The sequence below is a fragment of the Diadema antillarum genome, unplaced genomic scaffold (genome assembly GCF_040938485.1).
Source record: "Diadema antillarum isolate AM-2024a unplaced genomic scaffold, OU_Dant_1.0 seq00000094_RagTag, whole genome shotgun sequence".
NCBI lineage: Eukaryota > Metazoa > Echinodermata > Echinoidea > Diadematoida > Diadematidae > Diadema > Diadema antillarum.
In genome coordinates this window covers 301,288-326,125 of record NW_027271183.1, presented here as the reverse complement: position 1 = coordinate 326,125, position 24,838 = coordinate 301,288, and the positions used below count along the sequence as shown (strand labels likewise).

Here is a 24,838-nt window from a genome sequence, read left to right as displayed (position 1 = left end):
ACTCTCATTACCCCAGCCCATATTACTTAGAGGTTGTTGGCATCAAATCATAATTCTTAAAGGGATTGTATAGTATTGGTGGAGATGAAAATTGGACAAATAGGAAATGGACATTTGCCGAGTGTACCAAATGGGATAATGCAGACTCACACCCTTAGTTTTGGGCAGTACAGAAACAAACTACTGTATACGCCATATATTTCGCGAGTCTAAATTTTCACGAATCAGGACTTCCCGACAATTTCGCGAGTGGTAAAATTCGCGATCGTGGAGTCCTGTACTGAACGGAGAAATGTATGGGATACGCGTATGTCACATTCATATGTGACAGTGCACCTCAAAACAAACAAAAAGTCGCCAGACATGAATTTTTAGTTAAGACCATATTCTGAAAGAGCAGACTTTAAGCTTTAAAATGATGTATAACTCTAATCAAATGGACTCTCCTAACCTATCTAAATATTGGAAAGAAAGCACAAACTCAGGAAAAGTGTCAACTGAGAAAAGAGGCTCTGAAGTACAGTGTCTATTCAAGCGCTTAATCTTTACCAAACCGTGCTGGCTGTGCGATGAATGGGACAAAAAACAGGAAGTAAACCACCAGAGTAACAACAATGAAGGGATTATCAGATTAAACTGAAATTAAGCATGCCTCATTAACACATTCTGTCCATAATTAATGCCAACTTTCAAATCAGTAGCCCTATCCTTTGAAAAGTTATTAGAGTTGAAAGTGAAGAGTGTGGACAAGGTTTTTCAGAAATGAAAAAGGGATTCTAAAGACACACCTCATCACACTATTCTACCTAAAATGTTCGAGATAAACTGCCAAAAAACACACTTTCCTGTCTGTTTTATGATACCAAATTTTAGCATAATGTAAAAGAAGACCCGCTCTTTCAGAAAATATGAAAAAGTCAAGTTCGGCTAAATTGACCCATTTCACTTATTTTCAGTCCTCACGCAAAATCAGTGCGTGCGACTTTATGTTCGTTTTGAGGTGCACGGTCACATATAGGCATTAGAGTCAATATTTTCGCGTGTTTTTAATTTCGCGAATAGCAGCTGACTCACGAAATTCGCAAAAATAAAAACCTTACGAAATATTCGCCGTATACAGTATTACCTGATGGTAACTACATTATGGGGAGCTTTTCTTTTCATGGTTGTTGAGTCATAGACCTAAACAAGATTAAGCAGATTTTGATGATCCAATACTGTTCTTTAATCTTGGAGAAGAACAATTTTTAGGTGATCCGAGTATCCTCTCGGATCACCTTCTGTATCTGTACGGATTCTTTGTTGGTGGTTCTTCTTCTTCTTCTTCTTCTTTCTTTATTTCTGGACAAAATTTGTGTATCGATTAGCTCAGAAAGTGTTCTTCTTATCAATTTCAAACTTATACCATATATGTATCATGTCCCAAAGACGACGGGTCTAATAAAATCATAGTGATCAGTCGACCGTGACGTCACTATGACGTCATTATATGAAAACACATTCTCAATCATATCTCATCAATGGAATGGAATTTTTCAATGAAATTTACGTCACATATATTTCAAGTTATGCGCATTCTACTCATATTCTCAAAATTCATATTTTCTCTTAAAACGCGCGCGTATGCGCGCGTTGAAATATTTGTATGCTCAAATCGAGCTCAAATTTTTTTTGCACACGTTTCAGACCATTTGGAGCATTTTTTGAAAAATTGAAAAAATCGGACGGACGCGTACGCGCGCGCACATATACGCATGCACAGCTCATATGCAACTGAAATTTCTTGTTTTTTTACGTTTATCGGATGCCTGAAATGTCAAGGAATATTTCTACCAAGTTTCAAGTCAATCCGACTCAATATGACGTCATACGGGCCCGTCAAAGTTGAAATTCCGCGCGCGCGTCAATGGCGATATACAGTGCAACAATGCCAAAAAACCGCCAATTTTAAATCCGATATTACTCGTCAGGATGGACGGTGACCCCCCATTTTCTTTTCATATTCTGAAAGCTGATGAGTTGTACATGTCATTTCATGGGTTGGCGATGTTGAAAAAATGATTAAAAGATATCAAATTTCTTAATAAAATAAAAAAAGTAAATTTTCAATATGACGTCATCAAGTTTCAAGTTCACTCGAGCGTATCACACTAATCCTTTGCCAATTTTCACCCAGATTTCAGTATGATGTAGCTTATTAAATACTCTTTCATTAATGTAATAACAACATTTTGATTGGATGACGGCATCACCTCGTAAAATGGATTGAAAGTAATCTTGTCAAATTTGACCAGTTTACGTGTTATCTCTATGGGAGTGCAGTTTTTCTGGAAATGAAAATTGACATGACTATCTTTATCGAGCACTAGCTCCCTTTTGCTTCGGTGAATTTCTCCCAGATTTTAATATGTTGTAGCTGAGACTTTGGGCTATCGGTAATGTGCCCTCCATTTTTTCATTTGATGTCGGGATCACGTCCAAAAACTTGGTTGAAATTAAAGCTTATCTTCGATGTATTGAGATATTCCTTTCTTTTTGCATCTTTCTTTGCAATAACTCGAGAAAAACAAGCTCTATAAGCATAATATTTTGCACATGTTTAGTTCATGTCACGTACATTATTTCATAAAATAACAACTACTTGATCAGACACCATCTTGGGTATGTAAATTAGGGTCAAAGGTCATAAATGTTTTATCTTGTATCTTGGTGAATACATGTCCTATCTTTCCCATATTTTGCACACGCAAAGACCATGTTACAAGAATCATTTAACAAAATAACCACTTTTTGCTCAGATGCCATCTTGTCTGTGCAAAGTGGGGTCAAAGGTCATATGTACTTTTTTCGTCTATCTTCGTTATGACGTGTTATCTCTATGGGAGGGAATTTTTCTAGATGTGAAAATTGACATGGTTGTCTTTATCGAGAACTAGCTCACTTATCCTTCAGTGAATTTCTTCCAGATTTTAATATGTTGTAGCTGAGAGTTTGGGCTATCGTATTATGCAATTTGTTTTTTCATACAACGTCGGCATCATGTCAAAAAACTTGGTTGAAATTAAAGCTTATCTTCGATGTTTTGTGATATTTTTTTCTGAAACTTTCTTTGCAATAACTCAAGAAAAACAGCCTTTATCACCCCCATATTTTGCACATGTTTAGTTCATGTCACGTACATTATTTCATAAAATAACAACTACTTGATCGGACACCATCTTGGGTAGGTAAATTAGGGTCAAAGGTCACAAATTGTTCATCCTGTATCTTGGTGAATACATGTCCTGTCTTTCCCATATTTTGCACATGCAAAGGGCATGTTACAATAATCACTTCACTAAATAACCACTTTTTGCTCAGATGCCATCTTGGGTGTGCAAAGTGGGGTCAAAGGTCAAATATACTTAATTCTGTATCTTCGTTAGTGGATACGGAATTCGGTACCAAAGATGGCAAGTCTGACTTCCTTTTCTAAATGAGAATCCAAACATCACACGGCCAATGTCTCCTCGACACAAATGAAACCGGTATGGTCATGCCTATTGGGAGCAGGACTCAAATCATTGATTTTCGAAGAGATCGGATCACCTAATTTGTCAGTGTTGACAAATTCCGGTTCCTCTAGTGTTAAACTTCCCGTTGTCACAAAAAAAGTTCTTTCTCCTCAAATGTTGTGTAGAGGTTAGCTCAGAAAGTCCTCATCCTATCAATGTCAAAATTATACCATATATGTATCATGTCCCAAAGACGACAGATCTAATAAAATCAAAGTGATCAGTCGACCGTGACGTCACTATGACGTCATTATATGAAAACACATTCTCATTCATATCTCATTAATGGAATGGAATTTTTCTATGAACTTTACCTCACATATAGTTCGAATCAAGTTGATTCTACTCATCTTCTCAAAATTCATCTATACTCTTAAAACGTGCGCGTACGCGCGCGTTGAAATATTTGTATGCTCCAATCGAGCTCAAAATTTGTTTGCACACGTTTCAGACCATTTGGAGCATTTAAAAAAAATGAAAAAATCGGACGGACGCGTACGCGCGCGCACTTATACGCACGCACAGCTAATATGCAATATAAATTTCCCGTTTTTACACTCAGATCGGATGTCTGAAATGTCAAGGAATATTTCGACCAAGTTTCAAATCAATCCAACTCAATATGACGTCATACGGGCCCGTCAAAGTTGAAATTCCGCGCGCGCGTCAATGGCGATATACAGTGCAACTATGCCAAAAACCGCCAATTTTAAACCCGATTTTACTCGTCAGGATGGACAGTGACCCCCCATTTTCTTTACATATTTCGAAAGCTGATGAGATGTACATGTCATTTCATGGGGTGGCAATGCTGAAAAAATGATTCAAAGATATCAAATTTCTTAATGAAAAAAAAGAGTAAATTTTCAAAATGACGTCATTAAATTTCAAGGTCACTCGAGCGTATTTCACTTATCCTTTGCCGATTTTGGCCCAGATTTCAGTATGTTGTAGCTTATTAAATAGTCTTTCATAAATATAATAACTCAGTTTTGCTTGGATGACGTTATCACCTCGTGAAAATGGATTGAACGTAACCTTGTCAAATTTGGCCAGTTTACGTGTTATCTCTATGGGAGTGCAGTTTTTCTAGAAATGAAAACTGACATGACTATCTTTACCGAGCACTAGCTCACTTATGCTTCAGTGAATTTCTTCTAGATTTTAATATGTTGTAGCTGAGACTTTGGGCTATCGGTAGGGTTCCATTTGTTTTTCATACGATGTCGAGATCACGTCCAAAAACTTGGTTGAAATTAAAGCTTATCTTCGATGTATTGAGATATTTCTTTCTTTCTGCAACTTTCTTTGCAAAAACTCAAGAAAAACATACCCTATCACCACCATATTTTGCACATATTTAGTTCATGTCACGTACATTATTTCACAAAATAACAACTACTTCATCAGACGCCATCTTGGGAATGTAAATTAAGGTCATAGGTCATAAACGTTTCATCCTGTATTTTGGTGAATACATGTCTTTTCTTTCCCATATTTTGTACACGTAAAGACCATGTCACAAGGATCATTTCACAAGATAACCACTTTTTGGTCAGATGCCATCTTGTCTGTGCAAAGTGAGGTCAAAGGTCATGTGTACTTTTTTCTCTATCTTCGTTATGACGTGTTAACTCTATGGGAGGGAATTTGTCTAGATGTGAAAATTGACATGATTGTCTTTATCGAGCACTATCTCACTTACCTTTCGGTGAATTTCTCCCAGATTTTAATATGTTGTAGCTGAGACTTTGCGCTATCGTTTCTTTGCCCACTCTTTTTCATACGACATCGAAATCACGTCGAAAAACTTCGCTAAAATTAAAGCTTAGCTTCGATGTATTTTCATGTTTCTTTCTTTCTGCAACTTTCTTTGCAATAACTCAAGAAAGATATTCCCTATTACCCCCATATTTTGCACATGTTTAGTTCATGTCACGTACATTATTATAAGATAACAACTACTTGATCGAACACCATCTTGGGTAGGTAAATTAGGGTCAAAGGTCATAAATGTTTCATTCTGTATCTTCGTTATAGTGTATACCGAATTTGGTACCAAAGATGGCAGACCTGACTCTCTTTTCTAAATGAGAATTAAAACATCACACGGTCAATGTCATTAAACACAGATGAAGCCTGTATGGTCATGCATATTGCGATCAGCACTCGAATCATCGATTAAAAAAAATCGGATCACCTAATTTGTCAGTGTTGACAAATTCCAAGTCTAGTTTATTTTAAAGTTTGATTTCTTTGTGAAGGACTATTCCTCTAGGATGAAAGCTGATGACCGAATGATTTTTGCACCATGGCAATAAATTAAATGTTTTTGCAAGTAAGTGGTGTGTTAGCAGTTTGAAGTTCACATTATGAAGTTCTGTTCCTAATTTTTACTCCTACTTTTAAGGGAAGGATTGTCGGCTTAATGTCTAGCCGAATGTGCATCAGAGTCATGAATGATGAGGTTGAAACCAATGTTCATTAGTTCGCTCCCGTTTGAGTAAAACAGAAGATGAGGTGACAGTGATACGAGGGGGAAAAAAATACACATAAAGTGTCAGTCTTGTGCTCAAACTGAGAAGCAGTTATTTGCCTGTGGCAGTTGTATAGCCAGTCTGTCAACTCCAGGTAGCGTCTCTGTAAGCCGAGTCCCACGAAGTCTTAGGCCTAATGACAAATTTCCTGCCTGTTTTAAGTCTGGAGAGAAAGTCCAAAAGGTGTGCAGTGTACAAGCAAGGAAGAAAGCGAGGAGGTGTAATACTACTGATGAAGCGTGACTTGCACTGCATTTGTAATTACGATGCCATTCATAATCAGTAATCACACTTCACTTGCTGTAGTTTATTTTCAGAAACTGTAGCTCTGCAAATCTTTTCTACATAGGTGTTATACATTGCATTTTCTAGTGTAAATTTGGATAATTGTCCAGTTTCTTTTAGAAAGATATTGTGTTCCAGAAGTATAGGTTTTTTTCTGTTTGTGTTCAGTTGTATGTGTGACATTAAGTTCATTCATTGTCAAGTTCAGCATAGGCACAGTTTTTCAGGCAATCATTTCTTGAATACGAATGAAATACATGCCTTTCAGTTTGGCAGACTCTGCTGCCTGCAATTTTTTTTTCTCTCTCTAGAAAGATACAGTAGATGTTTTGAGAATTCATACCAAATCAGATTGTAGGCCTACACAGTATCTCTCTAAATTTGTAGTAAAGCATAGATTCCAGAGCAGCATGAATTTAGTGAAAGAATTGTCCCCTGTTGTCAGGTTTGTTTTTGTGCAAAGTTTTTTTAGTCTCTTTATGAGTTCTCGCCCATCTACCACAAAAAAAGTCTTGGAGCTGGTAAATTCATTGATAGTAGTCCATATGTTTTCTGTAGCTGCTCGACAGTGGTATTGATGTCAATGCATCTAATCACACAATGTTGGAAAGATAGTACTCTTCACATACTGGGCAAATAATATTCCACTTTATAGTAGGAGTTAGTATATTAATAGTACAATAGCTTCGACATGACTTCATATGCATGTCATCCTAGTTTGTATGTTCCTTACTGTTAATGCTGACATATTTGAGACGTGTATCTCATTTTATTCAGTTTTACCTGTGATTATTTTGATATAATCACATCACAAGTTGAAGAAGATGCAGTTGTTTGTGTGCTTGTGGTGTCAAAGTTCTCAGTCAGTGTGCGTCATCGCAGAGTAGGTCACAAACAACAGTGTAGCTCCATTTTAAACTAATCTTGGCTGTTCTTATGGCGTGTTCTCGTGTGTCAGAAACAATTTTGTTACGATACATGGGCGATGCATTCCCCCTCTCAAGGAAGGAGAGAAAAATCACCTGTTTTTGGCCCAACCATAATGATCCATTGTGAGTAATGAGGCTGGATTCCCAGCCCAAGGTTAATGTTAGGGTACAAACAGTTTTTGAGCTTCTCCAGCGAACTCAAGACAATAGGAACAATCCACGCCAACGTCCATCCACTTTCTCCTCCACTGTGCTGCCGTGGCAGTCCGCTGTGACATTTATTAAGAAGGGTGGTAGAGGGACAACCTCTCTTTAGTGCTCTATCTTGTGGCAGCATCTGATACATCTCTTCTTCCCTTTGAACACAGTCCATAGTCATCAAGGCCTATTCATAAACGCGTCCAGCATGCACACATACAGCCGAGTGTGCCATTACAGGAAGTGGATGCTAATGACACAATAATGGGGTCTGGGTTCGCCCGTACCGTGCTGCTGCTTTGATGTCATCTTTTGCAGTTTAGTTGACTTTTAGCACACCTTCTCTCTGCTCCTTCTATGGTAGAGGTAGAACTTGGAGAGGCAATCAAGGGGTCTATTTATAGCCTACTACATTTCCCCTGTTCCCTGCCGGCTTGAGAACACTGGCCACAGGTTTGACACACGTACCGAGGTAGGCTTGGCCTTCACTCCAGTATTTCGTGCCGAACGTCGACAGGTACGCCATTGACCTGAGACTTAACAAAAATTTGTGCATTTTAATACCTTATTTAGCAAACCAGCCTTCCTTTAAAGACGTCGGATCAGAAGCATTTCTATTTTTCCACCCAATAATACATACAGTACGTCTATTAATTAATTGACTGTCTGTCGGTAAGTACTCATTTGACTGGAATCTTCTGCCTTCTTGCAAAGCTCGTGACTATGCGGAGACTTCCCTCGAGATTTAGCCTGGCAAAATTTTCGGATTTAACGAGTTATGATACATAGTCATGGCTGACCTTGAGTGTGCTGTATGTGTGTGCAAGCATAATGTGTGTTTATGTGTGGTGTGGTTGAAGAAGTACCTAATTATGTGCAATGTGGGCAATCAAGGTACACACTTCAGTCTTGATGACTAGAGAATTCGAAAACTTTATGATGTCGTCTTTTTTTAAATTTGAGTTGATGCTTGTTTGGAACATCTCACTGTTAGTCTGTTATGACATCTGCTTGTGGCTTACACTTTTGTACATCCTAGATTTTAGGGACTAAGATGTCTGAAAGTGCATGTCTAAAAACAAAATCAAGTAATGGCTGTGATATTTGAGATGCTGTTTCAGACATTGTTACAAGTACAGTTTGTAGTTTCAAGTTTTCTGGCCTCATACTGTTGAAGAGAAAAATATGCAGCAATGGTATCTCTCTCTGTCTCTCTCTCTCTTTCCGTGGTAGAGTGATACACTCTGTTAAATAGTACATTGTACACTATACAGTCAAAGTAGAATCAGAAATGAGTCAGCACCTTACAAATCCTACCTCCCAAGTGAAGATGTTCTCATTGATGTTTCAGTTTTGGTGGTTGTCAGTGTCTTTATACCAAGTGCTGCTCACGCACACAGTCACGTTCATTAGTATATATTCAAGACGCCAGGTCCATTATCAAAAAGTGGCCACCCTTGGGGACTTGTTGAGAAGGCTGACTACTGATCATTAACGTAATTAATTGAGAAGATCTCGTACATGCCATCAATTTTCAAATGCTAGTTTGTTCCGTGTTGTACCTGTGTACAACAAAGTTGTAGCTGTGTGTAGCAGAGTGAAGAGCCATCTTTCTCTATGCCGTGGCCCACTGTCATCCCCAACCCACTGCCGGGTGTATGTGTAATTGTGTGTGGGGGCGTATGTGTGTGTAGAAATGCAAGGGACATTGTCATTATCAATATTAGTGTGATTAATTTCCTGGTCAGTCAAAGCAATTCTGGCATTTATCAAACAAAATAGGAAATTAATAATTTGCAGGAAAAATGACTGTAAGGAATTTAAAGCTTAATTTGGGGAGAACTGAGAATAGAGTCTGGTCTAGCAGATGCCTGACACATACTAGCAGGTTGTATTATAGCACTAATAATGGCAAGAATAAGCAAGAAGTTCATAGATTGCGGGGGTTGTTTTTATTATGCCTCCGCCACGAAGTGGTGCCGGAGGCATTATGTTTTCGGGTTGTCCGTCCGTCCGTCCTTCCGTCCGTCCGTCCTTCCGTCCGTCCGTAATGAATTTTGTGGACAAGGTAACTATCAAAACCTGTTGAGGTATCCTAATGAAACTTAGCATGTATGTGTATTAGGGTGTGAAGTTGTGCCTATCAACTTTTTGGTGCACATGCTGAAGGTCAAAGGTCAAAAGGTCAAGGTCAAATACATAAAATTTCAAAATTTCCACCATATCTATTGAATGCCTGAAGATATTTTCTTGAAACTTAGTGTATACATGTATTACCCAATTAAGATTCTCTGGTGAAATTTGGGTCATGAGGTCAAAGGTCAAAGGTCAAAAGGTCAGGGTCAAATACATAAAATTTCACTATTTCCACCATATCTATTGAATGCCTGAAGATGTTTTCTTGAAACTTAGTGTATACATGTATTACCCAATTAAGATTCTCTGGTGAAAGTTTGGGTCATGAGGTCAAAGGTCAAAGGTCAAAAGGTCAAGTAAAAATATTAAAACTTCTATTTTTTCTCCGTACCTTGGAAAATTGTTCAAGGTATCTCCATGGAACATAGTATATACATGTACTGACTGGAAGTGATTATCTAGAGAATGTAGGGTTCATGGGGTCAAAGGTCAAGTGCAACACTTCAAAATTTTACTATTTCCCTCATATTTATGCAATGCCAGCAGGGTTATTTTTTTTTTTTACATTTGGTGTATGCTTGTGTAACCTAATAGAAATTCTCTGGAAAGTTTTTTTTTTCTTCTTTTTTTTGCCTCAAAGGTCAAAAGGTCAAAGATCAAGTGAAAGTGCTGAACTAACTTTTTCCTCCATATCTCGGAAGTGGCTCAAGTTCTCTTGAAACTTAGTACATATTATGCATGTTCTACCTGAAAGTGATTATCTTATGAATTTTAGGGTCAAGGGCCAGATGAAAATGGTAACAATTTACTATTCTATTCAGAAATTGCACTTTTTCTCCACACCTGTACCTTGAAAATTACTCAATGCCTAAATGTATGAATGGGTCAAAGTCAAGTTAAAGTCCTTAAATCCCTGGATACATGCTCTCCTATTCACCCAATTAAACCTAGGTCAAGGAAGGTGAACATTCAACACATTTATGACAAACTTGTCATTTCAATATTTTGCCAATTTTGTGAAAATGTAATCACACATTGTCCACATGTACTATCTACACCTATTAGGAAAATCATTCATTATGGCGGAGGCATACCAGTCGCCAAAGCGACATTTCTAGTTTTTCTTGTACTGATACTGGTAAAAATAAATTAAAGTATGATTGACTAATGTCTAGCAAAATGGTTCATAGAAGGTATGCAGACAAATGGTAAATTTGAGTACCAGTACTTTCTAAAGACATTTTATTAAAGAAAATCTGCTGTTATAGTGTTCCTAAACCAACAGTTATTTATTCATTTTTTATTTGATTGATTGTGCATGAACTCTACACCTTCTTGACAGTACATCTGTTTCTGTGTGTAGAATTGTCAGGTATTATATGTTTGTTTGTTTTTTGTACTTTTGACGGGAGATGATTTGTGTTATTAATTGCATAGAGATCTTTTTAGCATACTTACATTGTATTTTAATCAAGTATTCAAATCGCAGTACTCACTCGATAGTCGTAGTCTTTGACGTTAGCATGCTCTCTATTCATACATCTCGTAGAACCAGGACCATTGCTATTGCCGTAATGTGTAGAATGTGTGTCACCATGCCATTCAGCTCTGCAGGCTTGTTGGTTGTTATTATGGTAGTTTTTAATCATCTTGGCCATGAACTGCAATAATATACGCAATGATCCAATTTTACCTTGTCATGATGCAATAAGTTATGAATAGCAATGTGACTGATTTAGATGTTTTTTTAATAGACTGATATCAAAATAGTATGGGCACAGTGTGTTGCCCTCAGCCTGCCACGCACACAAATTAGTGTTGATAGTAGAACCTGCCAAGTACTCTGCCAGTGATCGTGTTTCAATTTCCCTCCATTACAGCCTATTTTTGGTTTTAACCACAGGTTTCAAGTTATAAACAGAACATACGTAGGACGACGATAGAGGTGTTAAGCTTTGAAGCGTAGTTTCAGTATTAAAATCATCAATTATGTTTATCATTGTCAAACCAGTAAGAAGTCAAGGAGTACTTCTTACTCAAAGAATATGTTGTAAAAATTACAATGTTTTTCAGTAGTGGACAATCAGAAGCAAATTAGTCATTGGAGGCTATTGTGGATAAATAGAAGTTGCGTTCAATAATAGTCACACCTTGATTTCAGTGAAACAGGGTATCTTTGCTTGTACAGTTTTTAAACTTTGATTAATAAGCATTTCAACTATTTTGTGTTTAGGACACTTACTCTGTGGCTGTGATTATCGAGGTTAAGAAAAACAGTCGTCCTTGATTAAATTTTGTAAATTTGTTAACAAAGAATTATTTCATGCTTGCAGTAAATTTGCTCCATTATTGATTTCAGAGCAGCTTTAGTATTGGAGTTGTTATTTGGGAGGCCTGATGCTATATGGCATTATCATTAATTAAAAATGCATGTCTAATTTCAGTCATATTACTTTGCACTGTTAAAAGAATGAAAATAAAGTTTGAATAGGATTGAATTGAATTGAGATAGTTCTACATCACAATAGTACATTGTAGCTGCTTTAACTGTCCTCCTAGTAATCTCTATATTATAAACATGCTAATGGATCTATGAATTGCACAGTACACAAAGATATTTTTATTACGTGCTTCATGCACTTTTGTGCTTTATCTCACTATTATTGTTATTATTTTTTAAATTATTTTTTATCATCATTGTCATCATCATCATCGTAACTTTCATTAATGGATCTTATCTGTATTCTTCTTTTGTTAATAATAGACATTTTTTTTTCAAAATGATGTAGAGGAAAAGGCTTTATTCCATACACACATAGTATATAATACATAAGGTTTGAACATATAATCCTTAAAATACCTGTATTTTGTGGGCTTTAAAGCCAATTCCCATGACGTGGCATTTTAAGCTCGTGACACAAGATAAATGCCGTACTGCTCCTGATTCCAATCTCGAGCCAAACTCCATCAGTGCCCGTCATGCCACACCTTGGCGTAACAGACAGGGCTTGCCGAAATCGGCGGAAGACGGAGGAAAAAAAAAATGTCCCTGGGATGGCTTTTTTTGGGGGGTAACTTTTCATTTTATGTACACGCTTGTATCTTATGTTCTCACTGACATGAAGGCTTATCTAGCACAGACCGTGTATACCATAAAGGTCAGACATGAACAACAGTCTGCCGATCTCTTCTTGTAGCTCCCTCCTCGCGACTCTATCACAATATCCAGTGGCTGCACACTAATAGGCGACCCGTTAGTCACGCTATTTCCTCAAACGCCATCTTCCTTCCAATCTATTTTCTCTTTTCCCACTTTCTGTGTGGGACGGGAATCTGTATTTTGCAGGTTATGTTTCTCTTCCCCCCTCCAGAGATATATATTTTTTTACTTTAAAGGAGGAAAAAGCCACAGAAGTATCAGTGTCTGGTTTGGATGCGATTTTTGGGATTCGAAAAAAAGGGCTTCGTAATTGTGCCTTCTTGTCCATCTAGTCTATTTTTAACTTCTGAGATGTGAACAGTACAGTAGGTGTGGCATATTTTACTAAGGCAAACGATTGATTTCTGACTTTGAATGATGAGACAAGTGTACAATTTTTCCATCATCTGGATGTGAACACCATATCCTTCAGTGCTAGTGCCGCTGAAGAAAACTCCATCCATACCTTCTTTAATTCAAAATCCTTGTTGGCCTTGCTTTCATTCCCTCTCCCCCCTTTTTTTAAAGAAACATTCAACAATAATTGACAATACCCTTTGAATTCTACATTTTCACTGTTTGACTTTAATAAGAGTGGGTGGTGTTTTTCTGTCTGTCCTTTTTTTTTGTCTTTATTTGTGCTTTTATATGCTACAGCATCTTTTGAACATTCACCAGTTTGTTCATATGGATTTGATGCATTTTAGTTTCTTCTAATTATGTGTTCATAAAACGTCTCCCACAGTCTCATACCCTGTGATTCCAAAGCCAAGTACTGCAAGTTGAAGATCAGCTGTATGATCAAAACTTATGAGTTGAAAGTATCTATTTTAGGTCAATCCCTTTTTCAGAGATTTCTTCATCTATCTGCAAATGCTGCATGTGCTGTCTCCAGTCAGAACAAATTGATATCAGTCCAATGTGATGTTTTTCATTTTGTCCACACGTGATATTCATGGACGGCAGAAAAACCATCTGACAGAGATTTAAAAATCCATTAAATATTTACAGACTTGAAGGAAGGTTTTAAGTCACACTCACCGGAATCGGTGAGGACCTCAACACCCTTTGCGACCCCGAAGTTGTGACTCTGGAAAAGGTCACTTGATAATCTATCTCGATCATCGAGTGTCATCGGGGGATATGCTTTTAACTCCAGGGTGTACTTTTTACGATTGAACCTCGTGGAAAATAGAGATGTGCCTTTGAAATCCAGATTACATGTGCGTGGATTAACTCTTGCGTGTTTGAAAAACTGCCGAAAGGTGGGGGTGGGGTTGGGGGTGCCTAACTCCGAGCTATCTCCTCTGACTATATTAAAAGTGCTCGTCTTGAAATACTGTATTGATGTGTCATTGTTGGGGATTAATCTAAGGTGTGGTATACATAGGGGATCTTGTGTGATCTACGGTTACAGCTATGGCATATTTCTGACCAGAGAGGTCATCTGCTTAAGGCGCGGATCAGTAATACATACAGAGTAGAACATAAATATACAATACCACACATGTACGCGCATGGATTACAGCAGTCATTCAACATGCGAGATTAGTTTCCATATCACCATCACAGGAGACTGTGTCGTGAAATTGAGTTCCGATGAGAACTGAGAGAGAAACACAATGCATATAATCTACAATACATGTACGTATATCTTGGGATGAATATCCGAGCAATATTGGACTTGCGTCAATAACTAAGAGAATTCCAATCATATGAATGTGAACACGTAGGTTTATGGGCACTGCCTCACATGGGTACATCAAAGCATATCACTTTGTAGTGTAGGAACTTCCTTTTTATATTTTGTATGTGATGTGCTGTTGTAGGTGACATTTTCATGAAGAAAAAAAGAATCAAATGTTCACTCTTATCTGCGACACTTGTTTCACTGCATTAATTTGAAGAAATTCTCCCCTGTGAAAACAAGAAACTACATTTAATGAGGGACTTTCAATTGAGAATACATATGTTACTGTGTTAGTATTAGACAAATGTTTTGAAAGTACCAGTGAGGTGGGTTTTTTCCAATATCAATTACATGTAGATGAAATGAAGGTTTACATGTTCTATCCAGGTGATTATGTTGATAGTTTTTGGACTGAAAAACAATAAATGATTTTGATAGAAAAAAAAATATTGAGATAAGATTAATTTTACCATCTTGAATACGCCTATCAGGGAATAATGATGATTCCTTTGCCAAGGCTGTTTATAGAGAATATGAATCGGCATACAAAGATTCTTTTTTTTTGCAAACTGCCAGAAAGGTTGCGATGAATGCCAACTTTAGAACCTCCTATTTTATACCCCATTTGAATGCTTTTTTATTGTAATAGATATCAAGTGATCATTTGTGCTGCTTGAGTTCTGACTTCCCTCGCAAGCAGAAAAAAAAAGAACTTGTCAGATTTAGCTCGCATTTCTTTTCAAAAGAGTTTCATCAAAAGAATTATTTGCTTTTGTTCTGTGTATGATGAGTTTTGAAATTAAACGGCAGAAATGAGATACATACAGGCCTGCATTGTTTATTCTGAAAGTGTCATTTATTGCCAAGTTTCATGATGGAGAATGAATAATCTAGATGTAAGAGTCCCAGAGTACAGTGTGCCATTCAATATTGTCTGTGATATTGTGTCAGATTGAATGTACATAGAACATGATATCTTCAGACTTCAACCCATGCTCACTTTCCACTGTGTGGAAAATCTTGGCAGAAAATCTGTTAAATGCAGTATACTTTTTTTTTTCAATAGATTAATTTTCGAAGTCAGATTGATAGTCGTTCATACACAATCGATCTACGCATGGGATAGCTGACTTGATTATTTTGTGCGTATTATGAAGATTGATCAAGTTCAGTTTATACAAACAAAGCATTATATGCTTGAAATTGAGCCTACCAAACTCACTTTTAGTACCCGTATTACAAATACAGTATATATGGAGTGGACATTGTCCTGTAAATGACTGTATGATATCTAAAAGCTGCGATGTTAATGTGAACCCATCATTCTCATGTACAATATTTTGTGTATCATTTTCCCCCCCAAACAGAACCACAGCGAAAAAGACCCGGCCGTCGACAGCAGGTGGACACTGCCCCGGATGAAGAGCTATGACCGTACAGTGTTCGACATGCTGCGGGTGCAGCCAGAGGAGTTTGCTGTGAGTAGATAGCTCCCCGCCCCCTTTCACCCCTTCACCTTCCATCAACCATACCATTGAACTACTGTCCATGCAGCCCCCATTCCCATAGCCTCCTTTCCCATTATCTGTGGCAAAAATATGATCCCCCTCCCTCCCTTCTCTGTGCCCTATTAAACTCTTCTACAACCCTGTTACCCCCATTCCTTCCCTCTCATCCACCTGATCAAATCAGCCACACCCAATACAGTTGCCATTCATCCCTCATCTATTACAGATTCTGTATGATATTTTGGCCATTTCATTGTGTTTGATCATATAAATTGGAAGGTGTTCAGTTACTATGGTTACTATGAGCAGTTTGAGCCTATTTCTTGTCTAGACTGACACTTCAGCTCTTTACGCTTCCAGAGTATTGAGGGAGAAAATCCAGTTCAGTTCTTCCATTAGAAAGTACTTTGTTTCTGGAGTGATGCCTAGAGCTATAAAATGGTGTGTTGTTCATCCCCTCGCAGTCTCGTGTCCCATTCGTGTTAGCAAAATGTGCAGATTTATATTCGAACTCTAGACATTTGTAGAGCAAGGTTTGGGAGGGGGAAGGGGGATTCCAACTCAATTCTTACCTATTTTCTATTTTTAAATATTTTCACAGCATAGTATTTGTATCATCTGATTCTCCTTCCCCCTTTCGCATTCAAAAGCGTAAACTCAACCATGACTTCAGCTGCGCTTACGTGGGGGCCTGTGTGACTATTTCTGGCTCATTTCTTTGATTCAGGCGGAAGTCATGTTACATCACACAAGGGACTTTTTTTGTCTCTCTCTCTCTCTCTCTCTCTTTTTCTTTCCCACTCCCTCTCTCTCTCTTCTTTCTATTTTTGTCGGGTGATGATTAATCGTTTTATAGTCTGTCAGTGAAGGGTGCTGGCGTATTCCCGCCGACAAAACGGCAAACGTAGAGAAGCACAGGAAATCAGTGTGGATTTCCAGTCAGGAGCCCGTGATCGATGCGCTAGTGATCATCATAGATCTCTAGAAAGTCTAGAAGAATCTTTGTTTTGGTTGCGGGAATGACCTTTGAGATAGATGCGGTAATCGTTCAGAGTGGATTTTTTTTTTCATTTATACATGTAGCTATGATATGTAGTTGTGCAAACTTTATGTTGCCAGGGTAACAGCATTTTATTTTAATGAAAATCATAGAAAGTACCAGTTTATTTATCTAACTCAAGATAAAGTTTGAGCACTTGACTTGAGATGTCGCACATGTGACTAACATAATTTTTAGATGAGCAAAACACATCTTTATTCAATGTTGAACAATGCATTGCCATGGTAACAACTTTAAAAAAAAATAAAAAACATACAAAATTACTGCTGGTTGAGCCAACTCCCCCAGTTTTAGGTTGGGGTGTTAATCACATTGAGTGATAGTTCTAGTTAAATATCATGTTCCTGTCTTTACATTTGAGGAGTTTGATTGCAAAAGGAGCTAACTCCATTCTTGTTAATTTGAGATGTGTGTGATTTCACCTGCTTAAAAAAAAAACAAAGGAAAAAGGAGAAAACAATGTATATTTTTAATCATGACTTTTAGAATATTCCTTGTTTTGCGAAAAGTGAGGTATCATTGGAAAGGATTTATTTTGCTCTAACCTGATGATTTACTTACTTCAAAATGTTTGAAAATTACGCTTTAACCATTTGTGATCACACTCTTCATTTATATGTATGTGTAATCTTTGTGTATGAAACTTCAAAAGCATCAGAAAAGGGGGTAGTTCTAGTTGGTCTTTTTACTCTGTAATTCTTGATGTTCACTCAATGTATGTTAATCTTCTCATTCGCAGACCCAGATAACTCTCCTGGATTTGCCCGTCTTCAAGGCAATAACACCGGAGGTGAGCCTAATTTTTGATAGATTAGAAGAGGAAATGGAGCTTAGGATCTTTGATCGGTTTATCGTCTAAACTCTGCCTGCTATCTGCATCACACGGCATCACCAACTTTCCTAGCACCTTAATCTGCAATTTTCAACACGATATAACTCATTCAAGGACGGTCTGCAGACTGTACTAATGATCATTCAACATGAACATTAAATCTATCATTGATTGAGAAGAGCTACATTTAGCCTTCTCGTTCCCTTCTTCTGCACCAACTATGACATCAAAATTTGAGGGGAAAAAAATCTAATTATAGCATTTCCCCCGGGGAAATGAAATTTCGCTGATACGTACACCTTCATTATCTCACCTTCACTCTGTAATACTGTGTGCTTGCAGCAAATGTTTTGTGCTCATTGATTTTTGCTAAAGCAGCATTACCTGTTCATGGGTTCATGCATGTTTTTCTTTGATATCGTTCTGTGATGGGAAACTAACTGATGCAAGCATGATGGTGGGGGGGGGGGGGCAAAGGATATGTAAAGTGAGAAGAGAATGGCTGTGGGTCTGTTTCTCAGTTTTTACTTTCGGGGGAGGACTAATGAGTCAGAAATCTACTAAAGTAATTCGTGCCTCGAGTCATTCCTGTTGTCCTGTTTGGCATGTCTTGTCTGCAAAGATGGACAATGCACTTTAAAGAATAGATGTGTGTGAATAGTCATGAGTAAATGATCAATAGTCCAGTGGATAACCGGGGAAATATGCAAGAGCTTAGTGATGCACACTTTATTTAAGAAAAGGATCTGCTTCTGCCGCCCCCCCCAAAAAAAAACAACAACAACAACAAAACAAACAAACAAACAAACAAACCCAAAAACCAAAACAAGCAAAGACAACAAAACCGAAGTGGTGCATAGAGAAGTGTGGTTTAGGACAAAACATTAACTGATATTCACTCGAGGGCTTTCTTTGGAGGTAGATCTTTGCATTGATCCAAGTTCCCCTGGAGTGATGTTAGGCATTCGGATGTTCATGTTATCTTGAAAGCCTTGTTATGCGTTCATTTTATCCCATCCCACGCCATTCCTCCCTTCCCCCCCCCCCCCCCCCCCCCGGCTTTTGTTTTTATATTTTAACCCGTTGAGGATGGGCGGATTTTGCTGCAACACGCATCTTCCATAGACACTTGCCCGAGTATACTCGAGACTTATTCTCAACAGGTTAACAAACCAATATAGACTAAAAGAGACAAGAAAAAAACAAACTTGTCCTGTATTTTAATGCAAAATATGACATTTCAAACATCATGCTCTGCCATAGCAATGCCAGGAATTGTGCAGGATCATTTTCTTTGATCATGTAGAGAGGCAGTTTTCATGCACTGATTCAGAGATGCTTAGAAGTGTACCAAACTTGTAGCAACTGTGCTATTAACCTGTTGAGGACGAGTCCCGGGTATACTCGGGCAAGTGTCTATGGGAAATGCATATTGTAGCAAAATCAGCCCGTCCTCAATGGGTTAAAGATTCTGGGTTAATCTTAAGCTCTTGGCACTTTGTTGATTTTGTTTCACATTTTTTTAACCCTTAAAGGGGATGGCTAGTAACCGATCAGTGGGAATCAGTGGGAATGCTGAGGGATGATTGTTCCAATCCTTGTGGGATTCATTTAAGAGTACATTATATATCTACTCTTGTGTGAAAATTATTTGCTTCAGAACGGTCTCTTATTCAAGTAATGTGCAGTTTAATGTCTCCAGGTTAGCGTGCCTGGTCAGTGACGGGGCATTACACTGCACATTACTTGAATATGAGACCGTTCTGAAGCAAATAATGTTAACACAACAGTAGATATTTAATGTACTCTTATATGAATCCCACAAGGATTGGAACAATCATCCCTCGGCATTCCCACTGATTTCCACTGATCAGTTACTAGCCATCCCCTTTAAAGTGACATATCACTGTTGTGTGAACGTGCATGAATGATGCAGTTCACAAATGCACAGGTGCTCACATTCAAACAGTGATATCATGATCGCTGCACGCAAAGCGTCGGGGGCACCTTTTCTATCGGGCAAAGACCACAAACAAATGAATCATTCTCTACAAGACTCCCCATCAGCTCCTTGGAGGGTTCGCCATAATAACATGCGGCACATAGATAAGGGAATTTGTATTCCTGGAAATATTTTGCCATGTCACCCGAACGAGCATATTGTATCACCCCAGTGTCGATATTGAAACAGTGTATCACTTTAAGGAGGTGTCTGTTTTGACGTGAAAGGTTTAGGTATCCATTCCAAACTAAATTTTGCTCCACTCGTGGGATATTGCTGCTGTAAATTGAATCCTATTTGCTGTAAAACCAGTGTTGCCCCGACTCTCGCTTTATCAGTCTGGAAATTAAAGTGAGCCCCCAAAATTACCCTTTCTGTGTGGAAATGAAAGCAAAAAAAAGATATTTTATTGAAGGTTCTGCAGCTTTGAAGTGATCCCTCAATCAGTGCAACAAATATTTGAGTTTGCAATCTGCTGTCTCCTAAAAAAAAAAAGAAGAAAATCCCCAATCTTCACCAGAACATGGCTTATGTTGAGTATAAGCTGTTGAGTACAAACCCAGCACTTAAAGCATGGATGCAATGGCATCAAACTCCCCATGTTGATTTTGTTGTTTTGTTTTGTGTGTGGGTGTGTGTGTGTGTGTGTGTGTGTGTGTGTGTGTGTGTGTGTGTGTGTGTGTGTGTGTGTGTGTGTGTGCATGAGGCACTTTTCCAATTTTGGTATAAAGAGTCTATTTATAGGGGACTTTAAATGTTATTTTAAACCTTTAGGGCAGATTGTGTTGTAGGCCATGGCTAGATCTCTGCCAGATCAAGCATTTCATCCCTGTCTTAAAGGTTATCACTTCTTTTTCAACTTTGATATGTTGTCAATCAAAAAAAAAAGATATTAGCAAAGATAAAGGGTACTATTAGCAGATATCACGTAATGGATTAATAAGGTTTATATGTGCTGAAGCGGCAACATTTTTTTTTTTTTTGCATGTACATATCAGGGTATTCAAATTTCATGTAAAAATATAGTAACTAATATCATAACTAGTCATTTCATCCATCCTTGCCCTTTTACCCTTTCCAGGCAATGTAGACAAATGAATAATAAAAATGAATGAAAACAAAAGAAACGCAAGAAAATATTCATAAAGTACTCTTCAGACAGAGAAAGCCGAGCCTATGAAATTCATCTTCAGATCCTTACATAAAGGAAGCTTATTACCAATCAGAGCAGCAGTCCTGATAAACACGAGGATATATTACTGTTGAAGTTGAGGCTGTGCCACTTGAACTAATTAGGGTCTCGTGAATTGGAAAACAAAACTCGACCAATTTCAATGGCGGCACAAGGCCACGCTGGACAACTCTGGCCGGTCACTAATTGGCCACACCAAAAACATCCTCTTCCCCCACTCCCAGTGCCGTCTGGCTTTCGGAGGGACAGCGCCGGACCCTATAGTAAAAGCGGTGATGCCACGTCGATGACGCTGGTCACAATAATCTGTAACTAATCAATTAGCTCGTTTCCTCCCTAGCCCATTGAGGAGGGATCTGAACCCACCAATGGCAAAGAGCAGGTTCCCCCGTAACCATTGTACAGGTGCAACACATTTGCGGCAAACATTATGATTTGTGCTTCAGAATTTGTCACGCCCCTTCTTTGTTTTTCGAGTGAGTTTGCTCTGATGACGTTTGGTATATCTGTCATCAGTCCTGACGATATGACTGTACCTACATTTGTACGTGACATGTGGTAAAAAGAAGGGGAAAAATTGAATCACCTACCGTTCGTAAGAAATTACTGGCAATATGCAATTTCAGAAACAAAGACAGGTATTAGAAGAGACAGATACATTGTATGTGTATTATGGGAAGATAACATTTCCTTCCCTTTCAGTTTATTTCTGTCTTCATATTAGACCTTTTAGCCATTGTGTGCATTTTTAGATGGATCTTTTTATTAGGAATGCTCATACCAGGGCAAAGAACAAGTCAAAACAGCAGAACAGAACAGAACAGAACATCAAATGTTGACTCACTCTGTCTTGTTTTTGTGATGTCATTTTGATATGCAGGAGCTGAGCAGCTGTGCGTGGTCAGGGAAAACCAAAAACAATGTCTGTCCAAATATTGTGGCCTTCACCAGGAGATTCAACCAGGTAAGGAAATAGTGGCAGCCCCTCCTAGCTTATGTTACTGACCTTTTTTTTTTCAATGTTGATGAATGAATACATATTGAAAACAAGCGAGTGATTGGATGGCAATTTTGATTCAGTGTACTTGCCTTTAGAGAGAAGGAATGAGACAATGTATCACAAAAACACCGAGGCACCTTTTCAGTTGCTCTGTTCATTTGTTTCTGGAATGCATGTATCTAGTATTTTTGTCACTTTTTGTCTGTATGCCCCCCCCCCCACCTGTGGCATTTTATTGGGCAGAGGAGGAATCTTTTGATGCCAGTTGCCACTTGTGTGGCCGTGTCTGTTTAAATCGGGCATGTGGCTGTCACCACTTACGTCAGCACTATCTTGAGTTTGTCATGAACTCGCCTTTTTGCGTACACTCTGCTGAAATCCCCCACCCCCACCGAAAAAAAAAAATGAGAAGAAGAAATCAGGTAACGTATGTGGCGACCTCGATTCTTTCTGGCGTAATCTCATCCAAAGCGATGTCATCTGCAAGGAAAACAAGGGGCAAGGGGAGGGGGAAGGGGTGTGTGCACTCGGCAGCTGTTGTTTCTATTTCCTTTGCTGACTCGCTTCGAGGAATCGGCAGACCTACATGTATATACCCCTCCAAAAAAGTTTTGTGGAAGTGCGTTGCATAGGAGTGCTACGAGGACGACGGCACGGCCCGCCCCTAGAAGCGGTGCTCCGTTGACGAGCGCAGTGACGTCACGCAAACCCAAGGACTCTGGTGTGCTAGTCATGGTTGGTGTAAAACCAACCTGCATTGTCCATTGCTCCGAGCCTGGTCTGTCACCGTTCCGATGCATGTGCCACAGAAGGAAGATTGAATTAGACTCAAATCACCGGAGTAGATCTCAAAACAATGCATCATGTGATAGTGACGTTCATCCACATTTGTGCTGTTGTTGTTTTTGTTTGCACGTGTGCTCCTCCAATGCTTTACCTGCAGTACACACTCATACACTGCAAAGGTTTTATACCCAATTTCCTTCAAAACCGCGGGAAAGCAGGTGTAAGCAATCAATGAGAATTTCTCATAGTAGGGAAAACCAACAATTACAAATATTTAGCTTCTGTGTGCCCTGAATACTTTCAACCACAACAACTCAAAGCAGGCCTAGAAGATAATTTGGGACCCCCCGCAAAAAAAAAAAAAGGCAGTCCTACAGTCACAAATTTGCCAATTTCTGCAAAGTTAAACAAGTCTGTTACAGAACAGGATGAAGGCAAAGTACCAACAGCCAGCAAACAAGCAAACAGTGATTGACAATGATGCCTTCCATTTAAAATTATGTAACCCAAGACTGAGCCAAATTTACAGTGCACAAGTCTTGTATACACTTTGTCAATACTTGAATGTGTTGGACTCAGATATTACTAAGTGAAGATAATCAAGACAACCTTCATTTTTAATCTCCTATTAAATATGAAACCAACAAGAAGTGAAAGGTGGGTAAGTGCTAGTATTGATAGCAGTAGTAGCGATTATGAAAAATAACAATGATGATTATACTATTTTACAATATTGAACATGATGATAATAATAATGACAATAAATGATAATAATAATAATAATGATAATGATAATAATAATGATAATAATGATAATAATTATAACAAGAAGAAGAATAGTAATGATGATAATAATAATAATAATAATAATAATAATAATAATAATGATAATAATAATAATAATAATAATAATAATAATAATAATAATAATAATAATAATAGTAATAATAATAATAATAATAATAATAATAATAATAATAATAATAATAATAATAATGATAATGATACTAATAATAATAATGTTCTGTCGCTTATGTCATCATTATCATACACTGTAGAAAATGTTATTTTCACATTGCATTATCCTTTTTATCCCGTGGTGCCAATAAGTACCTGAATTTTACCATAAGGAATTGGTTATATGCAGTTGAGTACTGTTTGTTGGAAAGCCTAATTTTACATGAGTGGATGATTCCACCACTAAGGCTAACCTCAATGTTCTTTTCTTTCTTGCAGGTCAGCTTCTGGGTGGTACATGAGGTCCTCATCACACAGATGGCCAAGGCCAGGGCAGAGGTCATAGGTCACTTCATCAAAATAGCCAAAGTAATGATTCACTTTATTTCTCAGTGAATTCAAACATACAATCATGTTTGTAGCCCACGTTGCCTGTAATGACCTATTCATCTTTGCCTGTTTCGTCCAATACTATTTCTTGGAACCAAGACATTGTATATGATGTTTTGCATAACTTTGCTCTTTATAGGTCAGGCAAGCCTCAAAAGCCAATATTTGGCAAACTTGTGTTTGTATTTATGAATGACTTTTGAGTGGCAGAACAAAATTCTATTTAGTTTAAATGCTACATTATGTCAGTGCTTGGCCGAGGCAAATATCATGAATCTGTCTGCCTTTTTGTTCTTTTGTCCATTTTCCTTTTAAGAAGAAACTTGATCCCAAGTAACCTAAAACTAAAGGTTGTCCTAACGTAGTTGTGCCAAGGCCATTTAGTTGGTCCTGAGAGGAAGCGATGACTAATTTATTCTGGGTCATGTACGTGTGAAAGAAAGTGTGTTATGCGTAGAATACCACAATGTTGTAGCAGATACAGGACTATAGTCCTCATGTGGCCTTTAAACTAAATGTCTTTTCTTATGCCTACAATGATCGAATTTGACAGAGGAATTGACTGGTTAAATGAATGCATTTG

At 38.0% G+C, this 24,838-nt stretch overlaps 1 protein-coding gene across 1 annotated transcript in view; it reads left to right on the top strand.

The window, feature by feature from the left end:
• LOC139726627 (ras-specific guanine nucleotide-releasing factor RalGPS2-like) overlaps positions 1-24,838 on the top strand; it is a 101,308-nt gene that overhangs the window by 57,533 nt on the left and 18,937 nt on the right. The window contains exons 4-7 of the mRNA XM_071637618.1: positions 15,896-16,006; positions 17,836-17,886; positions 22,003-22,086; positions 24,145-24,234. Of these exons, the coding sequence (XP_071493719.1) occupies positions 15,896-16,006; positions 17,836-17,886; positions 22,003-22,086; positions 24,145-24,234 (336 nt within the window). The remainder of the gene's footprint in view (positions 1-15,895; positions 16,007-17,835; positions 17,887-22,002; positions 22,087-24,144; positions 24,235-24,838) is intronic.